General features: G+C 59.4%; 1 protein-coding gene across 3 annotated transcripts; it reads right to left on the bottom strand.

Annotated features, from left to right (window-relative positions):
• Nucleotides 1–2,004: 2,004 nt before the first annotated feature.
• ATP1A3 (ATPase Na+/K+ transporting subunit alpha 3) lies at nt 2,005–22,064 on the bottom strand. Of its 3 annotated transcripts, none has more exons than XM_036103273.2 (23): nt 21,999–22,064; nt 17,322–17,411; nt 17,124–17,183; nt 16,519–16,722; nt 14,812–14,925; nt 14,565–14,699; nt 13,755–13,872; nt 13,347–13,615; nt 11,608–11,806; nt 11,421–11,530; nt 11,204–11,338; nt 9,134–9,326; nt 8,657–8,832; nt 8,432–8,568; nt 7,991–8,141; nt 7,741–7,909; nt 5,021–5,175; nt 4,821–4,944; nt 3,880–4,025; nt 3,381–3,511; nt 2,934–3,035; nt 2,374–2,465; nt 2,005–2,166 (listed from the first exon to the last, which is right to left on the bottom strand). In XM_036103273.2, the coding sequence occupies exons 1-23, from the start codon at nt 22,002–22,004 to the stop codon at nt 2,138–2,140; spliced, it is 3,045 nt and encodes a 1,014-aa protein (XP_035959166.1). In that variant the 5' UTR covers nt 22,005–22,064; the 3' UTR covers nt 2,005–2,137. The 3 variants fall into 3 exon arrangements, with proteins under 3 accessions (XP_035959166.1, XP_035959165.1, XP_077919799.1); XM_036103272.2 differs by having other exon boundaries at nt 17,322–17,450; nt 21,999–22,019; XM_078063673.1 differs by lacking the exon at nt 21,999–22,064 and adding an exon at nt 21,639–21,682.
• Nucleotides 22,065–22,710: the final 646 nt, after the last annotated feature.

The raw sequence follows: 22,710 nt of genomic DNA, 5'->3' as shown, positions 1-22,710 counted from the left end.
CAGGGGGATGGTGGGAGATGGCAGGGAGAGGGCGCCTAAGGCAGGTGGGCCCTGAATTAGGGGGATGGTGGGAGATAAGGGGGCCCCTGAAAAGACTGTGGGAGATGGGCCCTGGCCCTGTGCTCCCTCCAGTCTGAGGCCTCCTTCCTGCCTCTTGGATCCCCGGAGGAAGTGGAGCTGGGAACTTAGGAGGACCTCAGCACAGACAGTCAGAAACCAGGCTTATATCCCTGCTGTGTGACTTCAAGGAAGTCCCTGACCTGGGCCTCAGCTGTCTATGTGAGGACGGGTTGCCCCGACTATCCCAAACGGGGCGTTCCTGTGAAACCTTTCGTAAGCCAAAATGGTGTAAAGTGAAGAGTATCCCCCACTTTCCAGAAGTTTATGCGATGCCACTTCGCCTTTACGAAAGACCTACATTAGCACCTGTTTTCGCTAAATGAAAGAAATCCAAAGAGGCTTTTCGCTTTTCCGAAAAAGACCATTGTGCGCTAACGTGGGTCAATGTAATTGTCAGGTGTGGCGGGCGTGTGCACACACTCACACTCACGGACTCTCTGGGCTCGGTCAGGAGGTCGGCCTCAAGCCAAGGGGTACTGCAGCCCACGCAGGATGTTGGAAGTCAAAGATTAACGATACCGGGTGGGAATGCAGAATGACCCCAGAGCTCTGGAAAGAGTGTGGCTCTTTCTACTAAAGCTAAACATAGTCTCTGCCACGATCAGCAGTCCCTCTCCTAAGCATGAGCCCAACAGAGATGCACACGTGTCGTCACAAGACACTGTTAGAACGGTCCTATTTCTAGCAGCTCCCAAAGCAACCCATACACGGGACAATGCGGGTGACTTTCACAGGTGTGCCAAGGACCAGACGCCAGACACACGAGACAACATGCTTGTAAGATTTCATTTATACCAAGTCCAAGAACAGGTGCAACTAAAGGATGATGACAGAAATCCGAGCAGCCTCTGGTGGGGGAGGGGCGCTGACTGGAGAGGGGCACGAAGGAACTTTCTGGAACTTTCTGGGGGAAATGTTCTGTACCTTGATCTGGGTGGTAGTTATGCAATGTAAAAAAAAAATTTTTTTTAAGTAGGCTCCACACCCAGAGTGGAGCTCAATGCAGGGCTCAAACTCTTGACCCCGAGATCAAGACCTGAGCTGAGATGAAGAGTCCGATGCTTGACCGACTGAGCCACCCAGGCACCCCACGATGTCATTTTAAAACTCATTGAGCTGTACCCTTAAGATTTTTGGACTACTTGAAAGTCTATCTCAATAAAAAGAGCGAGAGAATAGCACAGTACTTAGAGGTTGCACAGCTGAGGTTCAGATCCCAGATTTGTCACCTCTCAGCTGTGTGGCCTTGAGCAGGTCACTTTCCCTCTCTGTGCCTCACACCTTGTAAGGAATGAATGAGCTGAGGCACAAGAGGGCAGAGCACAGAGTGGGCACTCAGTGAATCACCATCATCACCATCATCGTTGTCACCTGCATTGTCCCCCCTTTCCCCTTCCTCCTCCAATAGGAGAGGATTCTCAGTCTGACCCCCTTCCTCTCCCCTGGTCGGACCCCATAATCCCCCTGCCTGGTTATTTGAAGCTGCTCTCGCTGTAACCTCGGTTGGGTCTCAAACCCCATGACTCGGTGACTCCGTGATTCCATGGCTCCTGGGGTTATGTGGATCACTGGCCATGGGTGCCAGCACCAGGGACACCACCCGCTCCCACCCCTGGGGCCAGAAAGCAAGCACAATACACACACACACACTTCTCTCTCCCCACTGATATATTTGATAATTGTCCAGAACCAGAGATGGCATCAGTCGGGGGGGGGGGGAGTAAAAAAGAGCCCAGGGAGGGGGTGCAGAGGGGGCAGGGAGGAAGGGGTGAGGAGAGGGAGAGGAACAGTGACACAGAAAAGAGAGAGGGGGAGAGAGGGGTCGGGGGGTGGGGTGGAGAGAGCAGCCAGCCAGAGTGGGGAGGGGGGGAGGCAGGAGATAAATTGAGGGGGTAGGGGCCAAGGTGGGGCCACGGGGAGAGAGGGCCCCTCCCCCAGAATACAAAATGGGAGGACTGGTGGGGGCTGTCCTGGGCTTGGGGGGCAGGGAAGAGACGGGCGATGTGGGGGGGTGAGGTCAGTAGTAGGTTTCCTTCTCCACCCAACCTGGAGACAAAGAAAGAGAGAGAGACATGGAGAAGGGCATAGGACAGAGACAGAGACAGAGACAGAGAGGAGGGGGACCGGAGAAACCGGAAGGGAGAGGGAGGGATGTGGGGGAGACAGAGAGGTCAGCACAGTGCTCCGCCCCCCCACCTCTCCACCTGCGCCCCTGCCCCCCAGCCTCGCCCTCCAGCCGGTGAGCCCCCTCACCCCCCGGGTTCCTGCGCAGGATGAGTTTGCGGATCTCGTCGTAGACGAAGATGAGGAAACTGTAGGGGAAGGCACAGAACCACCAGCTGGGCCTACAGAGATGGGAGAGCAGGAGGGCGTCGGTGAGGGGTCGTCCCGGGGGACAGAGAGGCTGAGTCTGGAGAACAGGAGGGCCATCCTGGGGGGGATTCTCCCTTGCCCTCTGGCCGGGGCTGCGGGCTGCGGCCCGCCGAGTGCCCCTCTGTGAGGATGTCCACCGGGGGGGCTCAGTGGCATCAAAACTGAGACCGTGGGGCGCCTGGCCGGCTCAGTCGGTGGAGCAGGCGGCTCTGGATCTCAGGGTTGTGAGTCTGAGCCCCACACTGGGTGCAGAGGTTACTTAAAGATAATAAAATCTTTGAGGAAAAAAAAAAAGAACAGGGACTGTGATGGGGGGGTCCCCAAAGAGACAGCAGGAGAGGTGGGGCTTGAGATCCACGTGGGGTGTGTGAGGATGTCCCACAGGGAAGGCTCCTGGGAGGATCCTGGGGCAGGCGGCGGGGAGGGCGAGGGGCACTCACTTGAGAGGGTACATGCGGAGGGCCACGTCCATCCCAGGGCAGTAGGACAGGAAGGCGGCGAGCGCCGTCTCCTCAAATAGCCCGAAGATCAGGATCTTGTTCCTGGTGGCACAGGCAAGGCTGGACATGACCCGGCCCCCAGCCCCCCAGGGACAGGCACAGCCAGAGGTGGACGGAGACAGACAGACAGCCCCGGGCTCACATGGACAGAGTGACGAACAGGGAGACAGAGAGATGGCAACAGAAGAACGGCAGACCGACAGAGACAGCAACACACAGACAGGTGTGGAAGGGGGACCCCAAGTGACACCCTCGCCCCCCCAATACACACGGAGGGACAGATGGAGAGAATCCACGATAGATGTGACCACGCGAGAGGAAATCACTCAGGGGTAAAGACAGACACACGGATGGGACAGAACAGAGCCTCGTGCCGCCGGCCCTCACTTCATGCCCTGCTGGAAGACTGAATTCCTCCGGGTCTTGCAGATGATCAAGTCGGCCCACTGGACGACCACGATGCTCACGAAGAAGGCCGTGTGGCACGTGAACTCCACCACTTTCCTCTGCTCGTACGTCTGCAGGAGCGATGACAAGCGTGCGGGGCGGCAGTCAGCCCCAGCCCGGGACCCACATGCCCCCCCACCCCCGGTCTGCACCCCCTGCACCGGCCCAGGGCAGGCAGGGGCTCTGTCCTGATGGGGCCTCCCCTCTGTGGCTGGTGGGGCAGAGCATGGCCAGAGGTCACGAGCACCTCGGTGGGCTGGGCCAAGGGCGCCAGGAGGCCCAAGCCCCGGGCAGGGGTCTCGATGCTGCTCCCGGGGCAGAGGGGTCGTCCTAGGAAGCAGCCCCCCATGGCTGGGACAGCAGACGGGAGCTCCTGCCTGCTGTGGGCAGAGGTGCTGACTGGGACACCCCCCAAGTGCTGCAGGGCCCACCCACTCACCCACTGCTGCCCGTAACTGTCCTCCAGGTCATTGACGGTCCGGTCGTCCCAGTTCAGCCGGATGCCCACCAGGTTGCTGGGCAAGAAGCCATTTTCTGCCAGGATCACGAAGTAGGAAAAGAAGCCGCCGAGAGCCTGGATCATTCCTGGAGGGGGGAGGAGATGAGGAGAGGCTCAGGTCGGGGCCAGCAGCCAGCCCAGTGCACCTGGGAGGCCCTGTGAGACTCCCACTGGGAGCTGGGGGGGAGGCTACCTCAGAACGCACTGCGGAGCATCATCTGAGGCTGGGCTCCCGGCGGGCCACCTGAGAGCGCCACCTGGTGGTGAGCGCCTGCCATGGGCCACCTGGGACAGGAGCCTCTGGGAAGGGACTCACCTGGGGGATCTCCCCCACCTGACCCAGGCCACCTAAATAAAACCCTGGGAACCCCCCAGGTTTTGGTCTGACAGGCTCCCCGACGCAGGAATGATATCCCCGGGCCTCTGACCACCACCATTGAAGCCTCTGCTTTCTGGGACACTCCCAGCAATGGGGAGCTCAGCACCTCCAAGGCTCTGCACGTGGTGCCCCCAGCAGCAGGGTGAGGAGGAGGTGGCACGGGATGGGGGTCACTCCTGCCCCCAGAGCGCCCACGGGCTGATCTTGTCTTGTCCACCACGGAGGGGGATTGAGCAGGGGGCTCTGCAGTGGCCAGCCTGGCACCAACCCTGATCTGCCACTCGGTGTCCCATGTGCCCCTCAGATGCACCCCCAGGCCCATCCTCCACCTGTCCTGGCCCTGCCTTGGGGAGCACTACCCTTCTGCAAGTCACTCCTCCCAAACCTCCAGCACCAAATCCTGCTTTCAGCCCACTCATCCAACACAAGGTTCCAGAGTACCCACTATGGGGCAGGCACTGGGCATCCACCCATAAACCAGGTGGGGTCCCCCCGTCCTCACCAATCTGCCCATAGGCCATGCTGATGAGCCGCTCATTGACCAGCTTGTCAGTACGTGGGTTCCTGGGCTGTCTCTTCATGATGTCACTCTCTGCAGCCTCGTATGCCAATGAGATGGCAGGGACCTGGGCAGGAGAGGCCATGTGAGCAGGAAGTGGGGGGCCCTCCCCTCCCAGGCCCCAGAAGGTGGCTGGGGCTCACCATGTCCGTGCCCAGGTCGATACAGAGGATGGTGATGGTACCCAGAGGCAGTGGGATGTTGGCCATGATAAACAGCAAGAAGGGTGTGATCTCAGGGATGTTGCTGGTCAGGGTGTAGGCAATGGACTTCTTCAGGTTGTCAAAGATCAGGCGGCCTGAGGCAGGGGCAGGCTCAGATCCCATCCCAGGCCCCCTGGCCCCCGCCCCTTCCCTGCCCAGTCCCCGAGTCCTTTCCAATCCACCCTCCCACCTGTCCACCTTCCCACGCAAACATTCAACCATGGCACCCTGTTCAAACATTCTTGGAATATAGCCACTTGGGAAGACCATTTGGCAGTTTGTATTAAAGTTAAACACCCCCCTACTCTATTGACCTGGTAATCCTACTCCTAGGACTGTTTATGTCCACCAAAAAGCAAGTACGAGAAGGTTCACCATAGCATTAGCCCCCATCGCCAAAACCCAGAACTGACCCCAATGCCCATCAGCATGGAAGTAGATAAATGAGCTACGGTCCCTCCATACAACAGAATACCACTCAGCAAGAAAAAGGAATGAGCTGCTGACACACCCAACTCCACGGAGGAATTTCACAGATGTCATGTCGAGTGAAAAAAGCCAGACACAAAAGCACTCATATCGCATGACTCCATTTAGATGAGGTTCAAAACTATTGTATGGTGCTAAAAGTCAGGATACAGTTTATTTCTGGGAGGGGAGCTATGGGCCGGAGGGAACCTGACGAAACCCTAATGGGGCTGGAAATGTCCTTTATCTCGGTTGGGGTCTGGTGGTTGCATGGGTGTACACGTGTAAAAATTCATCAAGCTGCCCAGCTTACTGTGCACATGTCATATCTCAATACGAACTCAATCAGCCCAGTGTGTATAGAGTAAAAAGAAGCTAGGGGCACCTGGGTGGCTCAGTCAGTTAAGTGTCACGTCATGATCTTGGAGTCCAGGGATCAAACCCCACATCGGGCTCCCTGCTCGGTGGGGAGCCTGCTTCTCCCTCTGACTCTCCCCCCTCTTGTGCTCTCTCTCTCTCTCTCTCAAATAAATAAAGAAAATCTTTAAAATAAAAAAAAAAAGAAGCTAAAGATTAACCCAGCCAGCACTGCCTCCCACCCTCCCGGGGGCGCTGAGAGGCATGAGCAACAAGATAATGTCATTCACGTGGAACAGAAAGGCAGGCTGCACGGTGGGGAACAGAAAGGCAGGCTGCACGGTGGTACGAATGGTCTGATCACCTTTGTGTAAAAGTAAGACCCACTCTTTCCTATTCCCGCAGTGCATCCTCTGCCTTTCACAAACTGCTGGTGTCTCTTCCTAAAGTATTCATGGAGGAAATGATGATTGAAATGTGCTTCAACATAATCCAGGGTGTATGTCGAGACGAAACACGATGGGCCATGAGTGGTGATGGAGCTGGGGGATGGGGACGTGGGGGTCCACTGTGCTCTTTGCTCTGTGGTATATCTAGAATTTCCCCTACTGGAAGTTAAACTTTGTGGGGGGTTTTTTTCCCCCACCTCCAAGAGGCCTGCCTTGCCCACCCTTATCTGGGTATGACCATGGTTATTATCTATCATGCATAGCACTTGTTGGCTTCTCAGCACTTGCCACAATTTACAACTATGTTTGTTATGTTACGATTCATTTGTTAACTTGTCTAAAGCTGCCCCTCCCAGCTCCTGGAGGGAAGGGACCCTGTCTGCTCTGCTCCCGACTCTCTCTCCAGCACCAGGCAAGAGACACAAGGTAGCAGCCCAGTGCATGTCTGGAAGGTGTGACCGGTGTGTCCATAAGAGTGTGCACTGCATACACATAGATGTCTTGGGGAAGGAGAAAAGATTAACCACGATGTCTTCTGGGACAAGGAGGCAAGGGATAAGAGCATTTAATTTGTCACTTAAGGCTCTCTTTTATCATGCATTATTTTTTTACCCTGGGGACATTTCAACCGGGAGAGAGAAACTGGAAGAAAATGCACCACAACATGAATAGTGATTATTTCTGGATGGTGAGGTTATGGGTGATTCCAATTTTCTTCTTAATGCTTGTCTATATTTCCTATAATTATCGGGAATTGCTTTGATGATCAGAATAAAATTAAATGTGAACAAGCTCCATCTGTGGCCACATCAAGGCCCATCAGGAGGCGGCGGTGCCCGTCGGCTCCGCAGTCTGGACTCAGTGTTCCCGGCCCCAGACACCAGGTCCGGCCCCACACACGGGCCCCCTCACACACCTTGCCCGTGCACGCTCTGTCCCTCTGCCCGCAGCTCCCTTCCCTGGCACCCCTCTACCTGAACGTTCCAACTCGGCCCTTGGGACTCCACATAGTGATTCCTATCCACTCTAGAAGCTTCCTTTGCCCCCCTGACCCCAGGCTGGGTGAGGGGCCCCAACAGGGCTCCCGAAAGGACCCTCGGCTTCCCCGTGGTTGCACTTACAGGCATTTTAAAAATGCTTCTACGTCTGCCTCGCCTGCCAGACTGGGCCCCAGAAGCACGTCAGCTCAGCCCTGCCCCCAGGGAGCCCCCAACCCCACTGGGCAGAGGAAGACTGGAAAGGACAAGCTGCAGGCTCCACTGGGGCTCGGAAGGATTCTGGTGTCTTCCTACCGCGCATTCCGCCACAGCCCTGGCCGGTTCCTCTTGCCCTTCTTGGGGCCTCCGGCAGGAACCCCAGTCTCCAGGGCCTCCCCGGCCAACTCACCCTCCTCCACACCCGTGACAATAGAGGCAAAGTTGTCGTCCAGCAGAATCATGTCCGCTGCCTGCTTGGACACGTCTGAGCCGGCAATGCCCATGGCCACGCCGATGTCAGCCTTTTTCAGGGCGGGGGAGTCGTTCACACCATCCCCGGTCACAGCCACGATGGCTCCCTGCAGGGAGAGGGGGTGAGGATGACGCCCAGAGGCCCGGCCCCAGCCCCCTCCTCCGAGGGGGCCTCAGCCCAAGCGCACCTGTCTCTGGCAGCCTTCCACAATAATGAGCTTCTGCTGGGGGGACGTGCGGGCGAAGACGATCTCGGTGTGGTTCTGCAGGATCTCATCGATCTGCTCCGAGGTGAAGTCCTTGAGATCGGTGCCATGGATCACGCAGGCCTTGGCGTCCCTGGGAAGAGCAGAGGGCTGGTCAGGGCATATGGGGGTTCATGGACAGCCAGGCAGGCCGAGCCCACAAACAGGAGAGGCAGGAGGACCGGGCTCTGAAACCGAGGCTCAGGAGGTGTAAGTGACTTGCCCAGTTCACACAGCTCGTGAGCAGGGAAGCTCGGATGCAGCCCTTCCCCACGCTGCCCGTCCTCACACGTGGAGGAGGCGTGGCACCCAGGTGCTGAGAGCCGAAGGAAGGTGGACAGGCCGTCCCGGAGGGAGGCCGGAGTTGGGGGGGACGGGCCTCACCGGGGGTTGACCTGGCTGACGGGAATGTTGAGCCGGGCAGCAATGTCCTCCACTGTCTCGTTGCCCTCGGAGATGATGCCCACGCCCTTGGCGATGGCCTTTGCCGTGATGGGGTGATCACCCGTGACCATGATGACCTGCGGGCATTGTTCGGGGATGGTCCAGCCTCACCGCCGGCCCCCCGGGGGGCCCCGCCTCCGCCTCCCCGGCTGCCCCAGGCCACACCTTGATGCCCGCGCTGCGGCACTTGCCCACTGCGTCGGGGACGGCCGCCCGGGGCGGGTCGATCATGGACATGAGGCCGACGAAGCAGAGGTTGTCCGTGGTAAAGTTCACGTCGTCACAGTCGAAGGCAAAGCCCTTGGGGAACTGCTCCTCGGGCAGGTAGTAATGGCAGAAACCTGATGGCAGGATGGGGTGAGGGCATGAGGGCTCCAGCCTCGGACGGCCACCCTCCCCGCCCACAGCTCTCGGCCGCCAGCGTCCCTGCTGTCAGGGCAGCCCCAGCCGGGGGCGTAGTCTGTCAACATTCATCCCCTAAAGATGCCTTCCCCGCTCGTTCATACACACACTCGCTCATTCATTCATTCATTCATGATGCATTCTGGGAGGGCCTATTCTGAGCCAGGCTCCGGACAGCCTCACGCCCCTCCAAACCCTCAAGGGCTCCCCCACCAAGTCAGCCCCACCCGAGGTACGCACCCAGCACACGCTCGCCCAGGCCGCCGAGCTCCAGGTAGGCGTTCTGGAAGGCCTCTTTCATCTCCTCGTCCAGGGGCTGCTCCTTGCCCTGCAGCAGGATGGTGGAGCAGCGGTCCAGGATGCGCTCGGGGGCGCCCTTCATCACCAGCAGGTACCTGTTGTCGTTGGGGTCCTCAGTCTCGTGGATGGAGAGCTGTGGAGAGGGTGGGGGGCGGGCATGCCTGAGCCTCGGCGGGACCCAGCTGGGGGAGGGGACGGCCCCCACCCTCCGCCCAGAGGCATGGGAGCCAGGACAGACCACAGCTGGGGCTCCCCCAGAATGCAAAACTCTCTGCCCCAAACTCTCTACCCAAGAGATCTCCATCTGGTTCTCAAAGTCTCTCCCAGAGATCCCGGCTCACCCCTGCCCATTTCTGTCTCTCCATCTCACAGATGTTTCTGCCCATGGGGCTCGCTCACAAAAATCATGGACATCCCTAGGATACATGGCCCTCTCCCTGCCTCACCTGGCTTCCTCTCATCCCACATCTGACCTATCACCAAATCTGCTCAGCTCATCTCTCAAATACACCCAGATTCTGACTCTTCTCACCTGCCCCCCTGCCCTCCCCGTCCGGCCACCCTCATCTCTCATAGGGAATATCACATTGAGTCTCTGTGTCTGCCCTCCCCAGCCCATAATACTTCCTCCCCACAGCAGCCAGGAGGATCCTTTAAGAAATGTGAGTGAGTGGAAAACGGGGCAGCCACTTTGGCAAATAGTCTGACAGCCCCCCAAAAGGCTACAAGTAGAGTTACTAGATGAGCCAGCCATTCCCAGGGACACACACACCCGAGACACACAAAGTGTGTCCACACAGAAACGTGTGTGTGAAGTTCCCAGCAGCATCACACACAGTAGCTCAAAGGGGCGAATGACTCAAATGTCCGTCAGCAGATGAAGGGATCAACAAACTGTGGACTATGCAGACAACGCAACATTACCCAGCCACAGAGAGGTCCGGAGTACCGACACACACCACAACGTGCGTGAATGGACCTTGAGAACATCACACGAAGTGAAACACGCCAGTCACAAAACACCACGTATCGTAGGATTCCATTTATACGAAATGTCCAGAATAGGCCAACGCATAGAGACAAGAACGTAGATGAGTGGTTGCTTAGGAATCAGACGAGATGGGGGAGGAGGGGGAAAATAGCTAAGGAGTGTGAGGCTTCTTTTTGACGTGATGGAATGTTCCATAACTGTGGAGCTGATTGCACGTATCCGTGAATATACCAAAATGCTGAATTACGCACTTTATGTGGGTGATCTATGATATATGAATTATATCTCAGTGAAACTCTTTTTAAAAACATGAGTCAGGTCCCATCTCTCCTCCGCACAGAGCCCTCCCGTGGCTCATGTCCCTCTTAAAAGTCCACACCTGAGTCTTCTCCACGGCCCATGAGCCCAAGAGGACCTGGCCAGTACCCAGTGCCCTTACCTCCAGCACACTCCCTGGCTCCCTGCTCCACCATCCTGGCTGCCTGGCTGTTGTTCAGACACATCAGTACACTCCTGCCTCAGGGCCTTTGCACATGCTATGCCTACTGCCTAGAACACTCTTGCCCCAGACACCTGCAGCCAGCATATTCTGTACTTCCTCATGCTTTTGTCATCGTCTGTCTTCTAGCACTAGACCGTCCGTTCCATGTCCACTGTTTCACTCACTGCCAAAGGTACCCCAGCACCTAAAACATGCTCCTGACGTGCGGTGGCTGTTCAAGCAAATATTTGTGGAATGAATGAGAGCTCTCCGGCGGGTCCCCACTCTCTGCTATAAGAAGATCTTTATTCCTCTGCCTCCCACTCCGGCAGAGACCTTGCTCTCACTCCCTGGGTCAGCCTGTTCCTCACCTAACCAGGCGGACACTATCATTCCCATTTCACAGATGGTGAAACCAAGGCTCTGGAAGGTTAGTAACTTGTCCAAAGCAAGGGGGCAGTGGGGCAGAGGTGACCGCTTACAGGCACGACCGAGACACTGAGGGCCAGGCTAGCTCTCCTAGACAGCCCTGGAGTACCTGGTATTTGTTGGTGGAATTGAAGGGAATCTCAGCCACTTTCTTGTTACGTTCGCGCATCAGCTTCACAGAGCCAGACGACAGTTCGATGCACTTGAGCAGGGCGGACTCAGAGGCATCCCCGGCCACATCCCTCTGGGGGCACAGAGGGCCGTCAGAGCAGAGCAGTGGCGGTGGCCACGGGCAGGGCCGAGGCGAGGGGGGCAGCCGGACCCACCTTGAGCACAGGGATGTTGTCCTGACCTCCCTTGAAGACGGCGCGGTTGCAGAGTCCAGCGATGTGGGACAGGGCCACCCAGGTGTGCGAGCTCTTGTCGAACGAGGTTCCTGAAGGAGGCACGTGTCCCCTGTCACAGCGCCTCGGGGCCAGACCCCCTCGGTCCCCGCCGGGGCCCCACCCTCACCTGACTGGTCCTCCGTGGTGTCGGCCTCGTGGATCTGGTTGTCAAACCACATGTGGGCGACCGTCATGCGGTTCTGGGTGAGGGTCCCTGTCTTGTCTGAGCAAATGGTGGATGTGGAGCCCAGGGTCTCGACAGCCTCCAGGTTTTTCACCAAGCAGTTCTTCCGAGCCATGCGCTTGGCCGTCAGCGTCAGACACACCTGGGGGGGGCACAGCGGGGGAGGGCCAGTCATGGGGACCGCCGGGCGGCAGGCTTGCACCAGCGACGCGAGCGCCCGCGACCCACCCTGGGTGGCCCGTCCAAGGAAAGAGCGCTGCCCCCGAACACCAAGCAGCAACAAGACAGACGCACACACAGAAGAGTGTTGCTGTCCAGCAACTCCATCCCAAGGCACGGACCAACAAAAGTGGGCTCGGATGCGCCCCCAAAGGCAGCTACTGTTCTGTGCACAGCAGCTTTCTTCCTAATCGTCCCGAACGAGAAACAACGTCTACTAAGAGCAGAAGGGGGAAATAAACCGCAGGGGGAAAAGGTGGCATGATACACAGCAATGGGAAAGAGCAGGCTCCGGCTTCTTGCACCTTCAAGGATGAAGTTCAAGAACATCGTGCCCAGCATAAAACTGAGCCTGAAGCAAGGGTTTGGACTCAATTATTCCATTGCTATGCAGTACGGTGATGCTGCTGGAAGCCAGGGTAGGGGTAACCTTTGGGTTGGGGGGAAGAAGCCGGACAAGGTCTGGAGGGGGTTTCTGGGGAACTCAGTCTGCGTGCCGCCCACCTGCACGCGCCCAGACTCACAGCTGGGGCATCCATATGCGTGACCCCACATCTGTAAAAAGCCTTGGACCTACCCTGGCTTTGCACATGCTAATGGGGAAAACGCTGCAGGAGATGTTAAGTAAAAAGAATCAAGCAGCAGAAGAGAATTCCTGGGACAGTCTGGTCTATGTACTGTCAGCACTGAGCCACAGGCTGGAACACGCCCACACCTGCCCGGGAGCGGTGTAGACGATGCACTTCTGTGGTGGGGCTGACTGCTGGGCAGCAGGGCAGGGCGGGGGCGTTATTTTATTTTATTTTTTAACTATTTTAATCTATTCTTTAGACTTTTTACCATGAGGGTGCACTTCCTTTTTTTTTTTTTTTTTAAGATTTTATTTCTAACTCATCTCTACACCCAACATGGGGCTTGAACTCACAACCCCGAGATCAAGAGTCATGTGCTACACTCACTGAGCCAGCCAGGAGCCCCATGAGGGTGTACATCTTAATTGTGTAAGTTAACTTAGACAGTGATAAGACTGACGGGGCGCCTGGTGGCTCAGTCAGTTGAGCCTCCAACTCTTGATTTTGGCTCAGGTCATGATCTCAGGGTCATGGGATCGAGCCCTGTGTCGGGCTCTGCGCTGAGCAGGGAGTCTGCTTGGGATTCTCTCTCTCCCTCTCCCTCTCCCTCTGGCCCTCCCCCTGCTCACTTACTCCCTCCCCGCCACCTCTTTCTCCAAAAAAAAAGAAAGAAAGAAAAAAAAAAGAACGTGATAGGCTGTTAGCCCTTCATGCTTTGCAGTGTGCCTCAAGATTTTTGTTTGTTTCGTTAAGAAGGCCTTCTGAGTCCCCAGACCCAGTCATTCAAGACCCAGGAGGCTCGGCCCTCAGTGTGCCAGCTGTCCTCCTCAGGAACGTGGCAGTCAGGCCCCCAGCCCCCGCCTCCCTCAGACGTGGGGGTCCGGGCCTTACAGTGACGGTGGCCAGCAGGCCCTCTGGGACATTGGCCACAATGATGCCGATGAGGAAGATGACAGCCTCGAGCCAGGTGTATCCGAGAATGAGGGACAGGATGAAGAAGGAGACGCCCAGGAAGACGGCCACGCCGGTGATGAGCTGGATGAAGTGCTCGATCTCGATGGCGATGGGCGTCTTGCCCACCTCCAGGCCTGAAGCCAGCGTGGCAATGCGGCCCATGACAGTGCGGTCACCGGTGGCCACCACCACGCCGCGAGCCGTGCCTGGGGGGCCAGAGCAGGGTAGGCTGAGCTGGGGATGGGGTCTCGGCGAGGTTCGGGGGGCCCCGAGCCCCAGACGCACATCCCTCTGTCTGGACCAGCCCTGCCCCAACATGGGTGCCCCCACCACACCCTGCCGCACCTTCCACGCAGTTGGTAGAAAAGAAGGTAATGTTCCGAGTCTCCAAGGGGTTGTCGTGTGTGCAGTCAGGAGAGCGGGTCTGAGGTTCCGATTCGCCGGTCAGGGAGGAGTTGTCCACCTGAGGGTGGGTGAAGGGACAGAGGGCTCAGCCCTGGGGTCAGGGAGCACTTGTCCAGAGGACATGGGGCTGAGGCTGTATGCATGGAGGTCGTAAGGAGAGGCCTGGACACCTGGGTGAAGGAGTGGTGGCCGGGGGGCTAGAGGTTGGGCTCTTGAAGGTGGGAAGCAGAGGCTTCTTGCCAAGGTCTAAGGTATTGATGCGTCTGGGGGGTGGGGACCAGGGGTCTGGACTCCTGGATCCTGGCGAAGGTGGGGCTGGGGGCCTGACCCATGGGTCTGAGGAAAGAGCGGGGCAGAGCCCTGGATTCTTGGGTGTGAGGGAGGAGAAGGCTGAGGGCAAGACTTCTGGGTTTGAAGGAGGGGAGGCTAAGGGTCTGGACCCCTGCTCTGAGGGAGGAAGGTGTCGGGGGTCTGGACCCCTGAGTCTGAGGGAGGAGGGGGCTGGGGGCCTGGGCTCCTGAGCCTGAGGGAGAAGGGGGCTGGGGCCTAGAGCCCTGGGTCTGAGGGAGGAGGGGGCTGGGGGCCTGGACTCTTAGGTCTGAAGGAGGAGGGGCTGGGAGCACGATTCCTGAATCTGAAGGATGGGGGCTGGGGGCCTCGACTTCTGAGTCTGAAGAAGAGGGGGCTGAGAGCCTGGACCCCAGAGCCACTCCAGGAAGGACAGAGCTGGGCCCCAGGTCCCGGTCCCACCTTGCAACCATGGGCTGAGATGATTCGTAGGTCGGCCGGGACTCGGTCTCCACCCTTGATCTCCACCAGGTCCCCGACCACCACCTCCTCAGCGTTCACCTGCATCTTCTCACCCTCTCGGATCACCAGGGCTTGCTGGGGGCCGAGTGGAGAAGAGTCAGTGCCCCAGCTCTCCGCCTGGGCTTGGATGGCACACCTCACCCCCAACCTCCTACTCCCACCTGACCCCTTCCGGGACCCCCCTCACCTGGGGAACCATGTTCTTGAAGGACTCCATGATCTTGGAGCTCTTGGCCTCCTGGTAGTAGGAGAAGCAGCCGGTGATGATGACCACAGCTGCCAGCACGATGCCCAGGTACAGCTGTGGGGGGGGCACGGGGTTGTACCTCAGAGCCGCTCCCTACCAGCCTCACCCCGAGATTTGTGGAATCCGGGAAGGGAACCCTGAGTCAACAGGAGCGGGCGGGGGGGGGGGTCCGTATTTATGTGTCTGACCCCAGGTTTTGTCTACTTGAGGGTCCGTGTGTCCTTCTTTTTTTTTTTTTTTTTTTTTTAAAGATTTTATTTATTTATCTGAGAGAGAGAATGGGAGACAGAGAGCATGAGAGGGGAAGGGTCAGAGGGAGAAGCAGACCCCCTGCTGAGCAGGGAGCCCGATGTGGGACTCGATCCCGGGACTCCAGAATCATGACCTGAGCCGAAGGCAGTTGCTTAACCAACTGAACCACCCAGGCGCCCCCGTGTGTCCTTCTGCCTGTTCATGTTTGGGTCCCTCTTTCCGCACATGGGGTGTGTTTGAGTCTCTAGGTCAGCCCATCTCTCGATTTTGTGTGTCCACCTGTCTTTCTGCCTGAGTTTGAGAATCTGAGCGTATGCTATTATCCGTCCACGTGTCTGTCTGTGCTTAAGTCAGTGTGTCTGTCTGACAGTCTGCATGCCTGGCTTTAAATTTATGGGACTGTTTGTGTTTGAGTCTCTGTATGTGGATCTCTGTCTGTCTCTCTCTGCCTGGGTCTGAGACTCCGTGTCTGTCTATCTGCCTATTTGAGTTTTAATTTCTTTTTTTTAAAGATTTTATTTATTTGACAGAGAGAGACACAGCGAGAGAGGGAACACAAGCAGGGGGGGTGGGAGAGGGAGAAGCAGGCTTCCCGCTGAGCAGGGAGCCGGATGCGGGGCTCGATCCCAGGACCCTGGGATCATGACCTGAGCCGAAGGCAGACGCTTAACGACTGAGCCACCCAGGCGCCCCTTTTTAAGTTTTATTTATTGGGTAATCTCTACACCCAATGTGGGGCTCGAACTCACAACCCCAAGATCAAGAGTCGCACACTCCTCCGACTGAGCCAGCCAGGCACCCCGGGTTTTAATGTCTGGGAATACGATCTGTCCGTGCTTGACTTGCAGGTTTGTCTGTCTGTCCCCAGGCTAGGCCTGCAGCTCTGTGTATGTCTGAGTTCCTGTGTCTGTCCGTCTACGTCTGTGTCCGTGTTTGTGGTCTGAACTAGGCGACTGTGTCTGAGTCTGTGGCAGGCGTGACGGTGTTGAGTCTATGTGTGCGCGCACGTGCATGTGCAAGGACCTCCACGTGGCCAGGGTGCGGGTCTGTGTTTATGCGCACGTGTCCCCCTGTGTGTCCCCTGCATTGACAGATCAGTAGCTGGATGTCTGGCTCTCTACACCAGAGTCCTGACTTTTGGGGGGAGGACCTTTCAGGCCATGACCACCTGGTGGTGCCTGTCCCCAAGGCCACCGAGATCACAAAGCCTTGGGACAGAGCCTCAGCTCACACACCCCACATGGCACACAAGTTACTTGGCTTTGCTTTTATGCAGGTCCGATGACACAGCTGGAGAGTGGGCTTTCAGAAGCCGGAAGGGGCAGGAGAAGCGGGGCGGGGTTTGCGTCCCTAAATGTCCCGGCCCTGGTGCAGGGCAGGCTGGAGGGCACTCACATTGTCGCCCGAGGGGTCGTCCTCTGTGCCCGCCTGGATGCCATAGGCCAGGAAGCAGAGGATGGCTCCAATCCACAGCAGGATTGAGAAGCCCCCGAAGAGCTGGCGGCAGAACTTGACCCATTCTGGGGTGGTAGGCGGTGGTGTGAGCGCATTGGGCCCATCCCGGGCCAGGATCTCTTGGGCTTTGCTGTGGGTCAGACCCTGGGGGACACAGGACTCACACAGGACCCTCCCTGAGCCAGCCTGGCACCCCAATGCTTCACAAGCACCCCAGGCACCCAGGACTCAGGCCCCCAGCTCCTCCTCCCTCAGACCCAGGAGTCCAGACTCCCAGCACCTTCCTCCCTCAGACCCAGAAGTCCAGGCCCCCAGCTCCTCCTCCCTCAGACCCAGGAGTCCAGACTCCCAGCACCTTCCTCCCTCAGACCCAGAAGTCCAGGCCGCCAGCCCCTCCTCCCTCAGACCCAGGAGTCCAGGCCCCCAGCCCCCCTCCTCCCTCAAACTCAGGGGTCCTGGCCCCCAGCCCCTCCTCCTTCAGACTCAGGGGTCCAGGCCCCCAGCCCCCCCTCCCAGAGGTGCTCCTCCTTCGGGCCCAGCCGCACCTGCACGCAGTCCGTGTTGTATTTCCGGCACACCTCTTCCACCGACATCTTGTGCTCTGTCTGAGGAACAAGAGTTTGGGGGGAGGCAGTGAGAACCAAGGCCTTTCGGGGGCTGGGGCAGGACCTGAGAGCATGAGGCCCATCCCCAGCCACAGCTCCACTCTGGGAGGGTGTGCGGGCACGGAGGGTGGGGCTTACCATAGCCACCTCCTTCTTGAGGTCATCCAGGTCCCTGCGCTCTTTGGTGCCCTTGCTCTTCTTGGGCGAGCCCTTGTCATCTTTCTTGTCCTGCGAGGTGGCGACACGATAGCTGTCAGAGCCACCAGACTGCGGGCGAGAAGGGGTTACAAGGGGGACACTGGCCCTCCGGGCCCCACCCTCACCCTGGCCTGCCTCTGCATCACATGGGGCAGGGGCTGGCTCTGGGGGTCGCCGGCACCTCCCTGTCTCTGCCCCGTGTCTCTGGGTGGTTGTCCCTCAGAACCCATGGGTCTCGTCTCTTCGACTGGCCTCACCGTCTCTGGTGCCGTGTTATCTCTGGGTCTCTGTCCCCGAGGGTCTCTGTCCGGGTCTGTCTGTGCTTCTGTCTCTCTCTCTGTTTCTGTGCCTATCTCTGTGGCTCTCTCTCCTTCAGTCACTTGGTGTCTCTTTGTCTCTGTGTATGTCTCTTCCTCTCTCTCCCTGGGCCTGTCCCAACTCCTGGAGTGTCCGTCTCTTGCTATGTCTGTCTTCCTCTGTCTCTGGAGCTGTCTCTCGAGGTCTCTGTCCCTTTCTGTCTTATTGTTCTTTTTTGTCTCTCTGTCTCCTACCTCTTTATCTCTCCATCTCTGTCTCCCTGCTCTATCTCCTTCATCTCTTTATGTCGTCTGTCTCTCTGCCTCTGAGTCTCTCCGCATGTGTCTCTGTATAATTCTGTCTGTCTGTCTGTCTGATCTCTGGCTCTGTAGGTCTCTCTGTCTCACACAACGTCTGTCTGCATCTCTTGAACCATCTCTCCCCACGTCTGGCTGAACCTCTCTCTGGGAGAGTCGATGTGTCTCGGGATCTCAGACTGTCTCTGAGTGTCGGGATTTCCGCCTCCGTGTCTTTCCCCGTCCTGCTCTCCGCCTCTCTCTGTCATGAGTCTCTGTCTTCAGCTTTCGAGCTGTGTGTCCTCTAGAATGCTTGGCGTGTCTCTCCCTCTCTGCCTGTCCTGTTTCAACCGCCGTGTCTATCTCTGGCTGTCTCACTCTGCGACCTGTCTCAACATTTCAGTCCTTCCAGCTCCAGGTCTCCCCGCCTCTGTCACTCTCCCCGTCTTCTCTCCCCGGCTCTTTTCCTGGGCCCCTTTCCCCAGCCCCATGGGTGTCTCAGTCTCTGCCTCTCGAAGGACCCAGCTAATCCTGGGAGACCGCACAGGCCTGGCAGGGACAGAGGAAAGGGTGCTGCGGGTGTGGCTCACAGCTGGGACAAGAGCCCGGGACGCAGCCTACTATGCACAGGGATGGCGGCCTGGCTGGACACACAGCCAGTCCCGAGGGTCTTGACTGACAAGCTGTGGGCCCTGGCCTCTCTCTCGGGGCTTGGTGGCAGCCACAGACAGCTCTGAACAGGGGATGGGCAAGGTCAGGTCTCTGGAGGACAGACTAGGAGCTGGCTGGGATTTCGGGTACAGAAGCCCCAGGCCTGGCCTGAACTGGATGTGGTGTGAGGGGGTGAGGGAGGTTCCAGGCCGGGGGGCTTGGGCAGATGGGGAAGGCAGTGTCCCCGGAGGCTGGCAGGAGGGGTGAGGCGAGGCCAGGTGCTGGAAGAGGGCTGCTGACAGATCCTGCGGGCCCAGGGCCAAGCCGGGATCCCAGGCTCAGGCAGCTCAATGCTAATCCCCTTATGACCTTGTAGCGGGTTGAGCTGCCTGCTGCCGGCCCCCAGACCCAGGGGCTGAGCCTGGGGGTTACTGCAGCCTGGAGGCCTGGGAGCCTCTGAGAGGGTTTCAGAGGGTGGGGGGGAGGCTTGGCCCTGGGCCAGCCCTGCAGCAGCACTGCGTCTGACTCAAAAGCACGGAGGCCTGAGGACAGGCAGGGCACGTCTCCACTCCCTGTGCCAGGAGGGGTCTTACCTGCCCACAGCGGGGGCCCCATGGATGGAGAGATGTGGAGATAGAAGGTCATGGGGTCCAGGCAGAGAAATGAGGGGGAAGGCAGGAGAGGAGAGAGATGGGGGCCTGGCAGGAGTGCGGGAGAAAACCAGCAGCCCACCCCTGAAACCTTAGGGAAGGCTGGGAGCTGATGCTTGGAGGAAGCAGGGGCTGGGGGTCTGGACCCCTGGTCTGAGGGAGGAGGGGCTGAGGGCCTGGACCCCTGGTCTGAGGGAGGAGCGGCTGAGGGCCTGGACCCCTGGTCTGAGGGAGGAGGGGCTGAGGGCCTGGAACCCTGGTCCGAGGGAGGAGGGGCTGAGGGCCTGGACCCCTGGGTCTGAGGGAGGAGAGGCTGGGGGCCTGGAACCCTGGGCTGAAGGAGGAGGGGGCTGGGGGCCTTAGACTCCTGGGGCTGAGGGAGGAGGGGCTGAGGGCCCTGGACTCCTAGGTCTGAGGGAGGAGGGCTTGGGGGGGCCTGGACTCCTGGGTCTGAGGGAGGAGGGGCTGGGGGCCTTGGACTCCTGGGGCTGAGGGAGGAGGGGCTGAGGGCCCTGGACTCCTAGATCTGAGGGAGGAGGGGTTGGGGGGGCCTGGACCCCTGGGTCTGAGGGAGGAGGAGCTGGGGGCCTTGGACTCCTGGGGCTGAGGGAGGAGGGGCTGAGGGCCCTGGACTCCTAGGTCTGAGGGAGGAAGGGTTGGGGGGCCTGGACTCCTGGGTCTCAGGGGGAAGGGTTGGAGGGTCTGGACCCCTGGGTCTGAGGGAGGAGGGGCTGGGGGGGGCCTGGACTCCTGGGTCTGGGGCAGGAGGGGCTGGGAGCCTGGACCCCTGGGTCTGAGGGAGGAGGGGCTGGGGGGGGCCTGGACCCCTGGGTCTGAGGGAGGAGGGGGCCGGGACAGCCCCGTCCCTGGCAGGCAAGCCTTGGGTCCTGCGTGCCCTTGCTATGACCAGACTCCCTTGGGGGCGGGCTTCCATCTGTTGGAGGGGGAGCCGAGGCTTTCCCAGTCAAGGCAGGAGGCCCAGATGGGCGCACTGCGGGGCGGGAGCACCTCTGAGGGTGGGGGACACGCCTGTCTCGCTGCAGCGAGTCTCTGCATCTCCTCACCATTTTCCACTGTCCGCCTCCCCCGACACCCGCCAGCTCACACAGCTTCTGCACCTTGGCCAGCCTCTGGCTCCCCCTCTCAGGGTGTCTGGAGCCTTCATCTCTGAGCATCTCTCTCTCTCCACCTCCCCTTTTGCTCTCTGCCTCCTCCTCCCACCCTTCAAGCTGACTTTGGTCGTCTTTGGATAGGAAATGTCTGTCCTTGGGTCTCCTAATCTCAGACTCAGTTTCTCTCTTTGTCTCTGTATGTCTCTCCATGTCTTTGTCTCACCATGTCTCTGCATGTCTCTCTGACCGTGTCTCTCTTTGTCTCTACGTCTATGTCTCTTTCTCTCTGTCTCTTTCAGAGCATCTCTCTCTGTCTCTGCCTATTTCTTTCACTCTTTCCGTAGGGTTCTGCCTCTCTTTTTGCAACCCATGTCTAAAGCGCCTCTCTTCTCCTGTCCCCTCTTCTTTTCCTAATGCTCCCTGTTCCTTCCCTGGGGCATTAGGTCTCAGTCTCCTCCAATCTGTCCACACCTCCCTCCCTCCATTCCACTTACCTGGAAGCCATCACTGACTCTCACCTCCCCCCCTTCTCTCTCCCAGTCCTCTCCCATCCAGTTCTTCTCCCCATCCCCCCTCGCCCACCCCAAGCCACAGATCTGCAGCCCCACCCCCCCACCTCTATCCCTGGGCCCATCAGCCTTCATCCGCCATCTTTCTCCCCATCCCTCATATTCCCTCTCCATTAGCCTTTCCCATCCCGACCCTCTGTCTTCCTCCTACCCAGCCCACCCGCCTCCATCTCCCACTCTCCCCCCATGGCCCCGCCCCAGACACGCAGGGAGAAATCCAGGGCTGCAGAGGGGATCAGGTGGTCAGCCAGGGAAGGAGGCGGCATCTGCTGGAGAGACTCACAGACAGACAAGGACATACGGACACAGAGGCAAGGGCATAGCCAGACATGCACCATACACTCCCCCACCCCCCTACCCCCCACATGTGTACACATGCACCCTCAGCCAGGCACTCAGTCTCGCTGCCACGGCTCTCCTGCTTCTCCCAGCAGCCCCCCCCCCCCATCAGCTTCCTCAGATTAGGGGATGGACACACACCACAGTCCCAGGCCACCCGCCGCACTGCGGAGCACCCCCCCCCCCCAATCCAGGCCTGGAAGGAGAAAGAGAGGTCATCTGGTGTTCATTCCATAGCCTGGACCTGTCCGCACCCGGCCAGGGAAGCAGAGGGGTTTCAACACCCCCAGACACAAACGCCAGCTCTCAGACACACCCAGACACGAATGCAGACAGACACAACCTGGGCCGCACGGTCGCTGGCAGACGGTGCTGGCAGGACCTGCCAGAGCCCGGAGCTCACACACGCGCACACGCACGCATACGATGGAGCGTGCAACCGCACCAGGGCAGGCAGAGAGGGCCGGTCGGTGCCCCACGGACCCCGCACACAAAGACACGCCAACATACGCCACAGACCCCGCGGCCCCAGGCGGCCCCGCGCACACGCTCAACCAGCGGCACAACCAGACGGACGGGCCGGGTCCCGCGGACGTGGCCCCGGAGCGCAGGGGTCCCGGAGCCCCCGCCCCCCGCAGACACCCGATGTCACTGGACCCACAGTGTCGCACACACGCACGGCCCGGCGGGCCCGAGCACCTACCCCCATCTTGGCGGCTCCGGGGGAGAGGGGCGGGCGGGCGGGGCGGGGGCCGGGGGCAGAGACCTCAGGGCGGGCTCAGGCGCGGGCTCGGGCTGGGGGGCCTCTGCAGCGCCCGCGCCTCGGTCCGCGTGTCCGTCCTGCCGGCAGCCCTCCCGCACAGAGTCTGCGGCGGCCGCCGCCTCCGCCTCCTCATATGCCCGCGCCCGCGGGGGGGCCGGCGCCGGCCAATCAGGAGCGCCGCCGCCCTGACGGACGGCCCGCGGCCCCGCCCCCGGTACTGCAGCTGTCCTCCCCGCCCCCCAGCCTCCGCAAAGTGGCGGCATGGCCGAGAAGGGGGAGCGCTGCAGAAAGGGGGATCCCGGAGACCCCGCAATGAGGAACCTGGAGACCCTCGCAGTGGGGTGCTGAGGGAGAGAGCGCCCCCAAAATCCCCTCACTGTGGGGGTGTTGCCACAGGGAGAGGGGTGCGCTGGGGGAGGTGGACACCGGGTGGGGGGAAAGCCCCTTAAACCACCAACAATAAAGCGGGGGACACAGCGGACGGGTGGGGGGGCTGGAGACCTTGTGGGGGTGTTGTTCAGGAGGGGGAGCTGGAGGGAGCCTAAGAGGCAAGGAAGATCCTACAGTTCGGAGGGGTGCTGCAGAGGGGAAATGAGCCTCGAGGTCCCCTGACTAGTGTGCCCCCCCCGCACCATGGCAGTTATACAGGGAG

The sequence above is a fragment of the Halichoerus grypus genome, chromosome 15, assembly GCF_964656455.1.
Source record: "Halichoerus grypus chromosome 15, mHalGry1.hap1.1, whole genome shotgun sequence".
NCBI classification, from domain to species: domain Eukaryota; kingdom Metazoa; phylum Chordata; class Mammalia; order Carnivora; family Phocidae; genus Halichoerus; species Halichoerus grypus.
This window is presented reverse-complemented; position numbering and strand designations above follow the sequence as displayed.

What these genes read in the sequence shown, in the direction of transcription:
- ATP1A3 (XM_036103272.2), bottom strand. An exon ending in TCAAGAAGGAGGTGGCTATG is followed by an intron (nt 17,184 to 17,321) that starts GTAAGCCCCACC and finishes CTTGTTCCTCAG; the next exon opens with ACAGAGCACAAGATGTCGGT. An exon ending in ATTCCACCAACAAATACCAG is followed by an intron (nt 9,327 to 11,203) that starts GTACTCCAGGGC and finishes CCCTCTCCACAG; the next exon opens with CTCTCCATCCACGAGACTGA.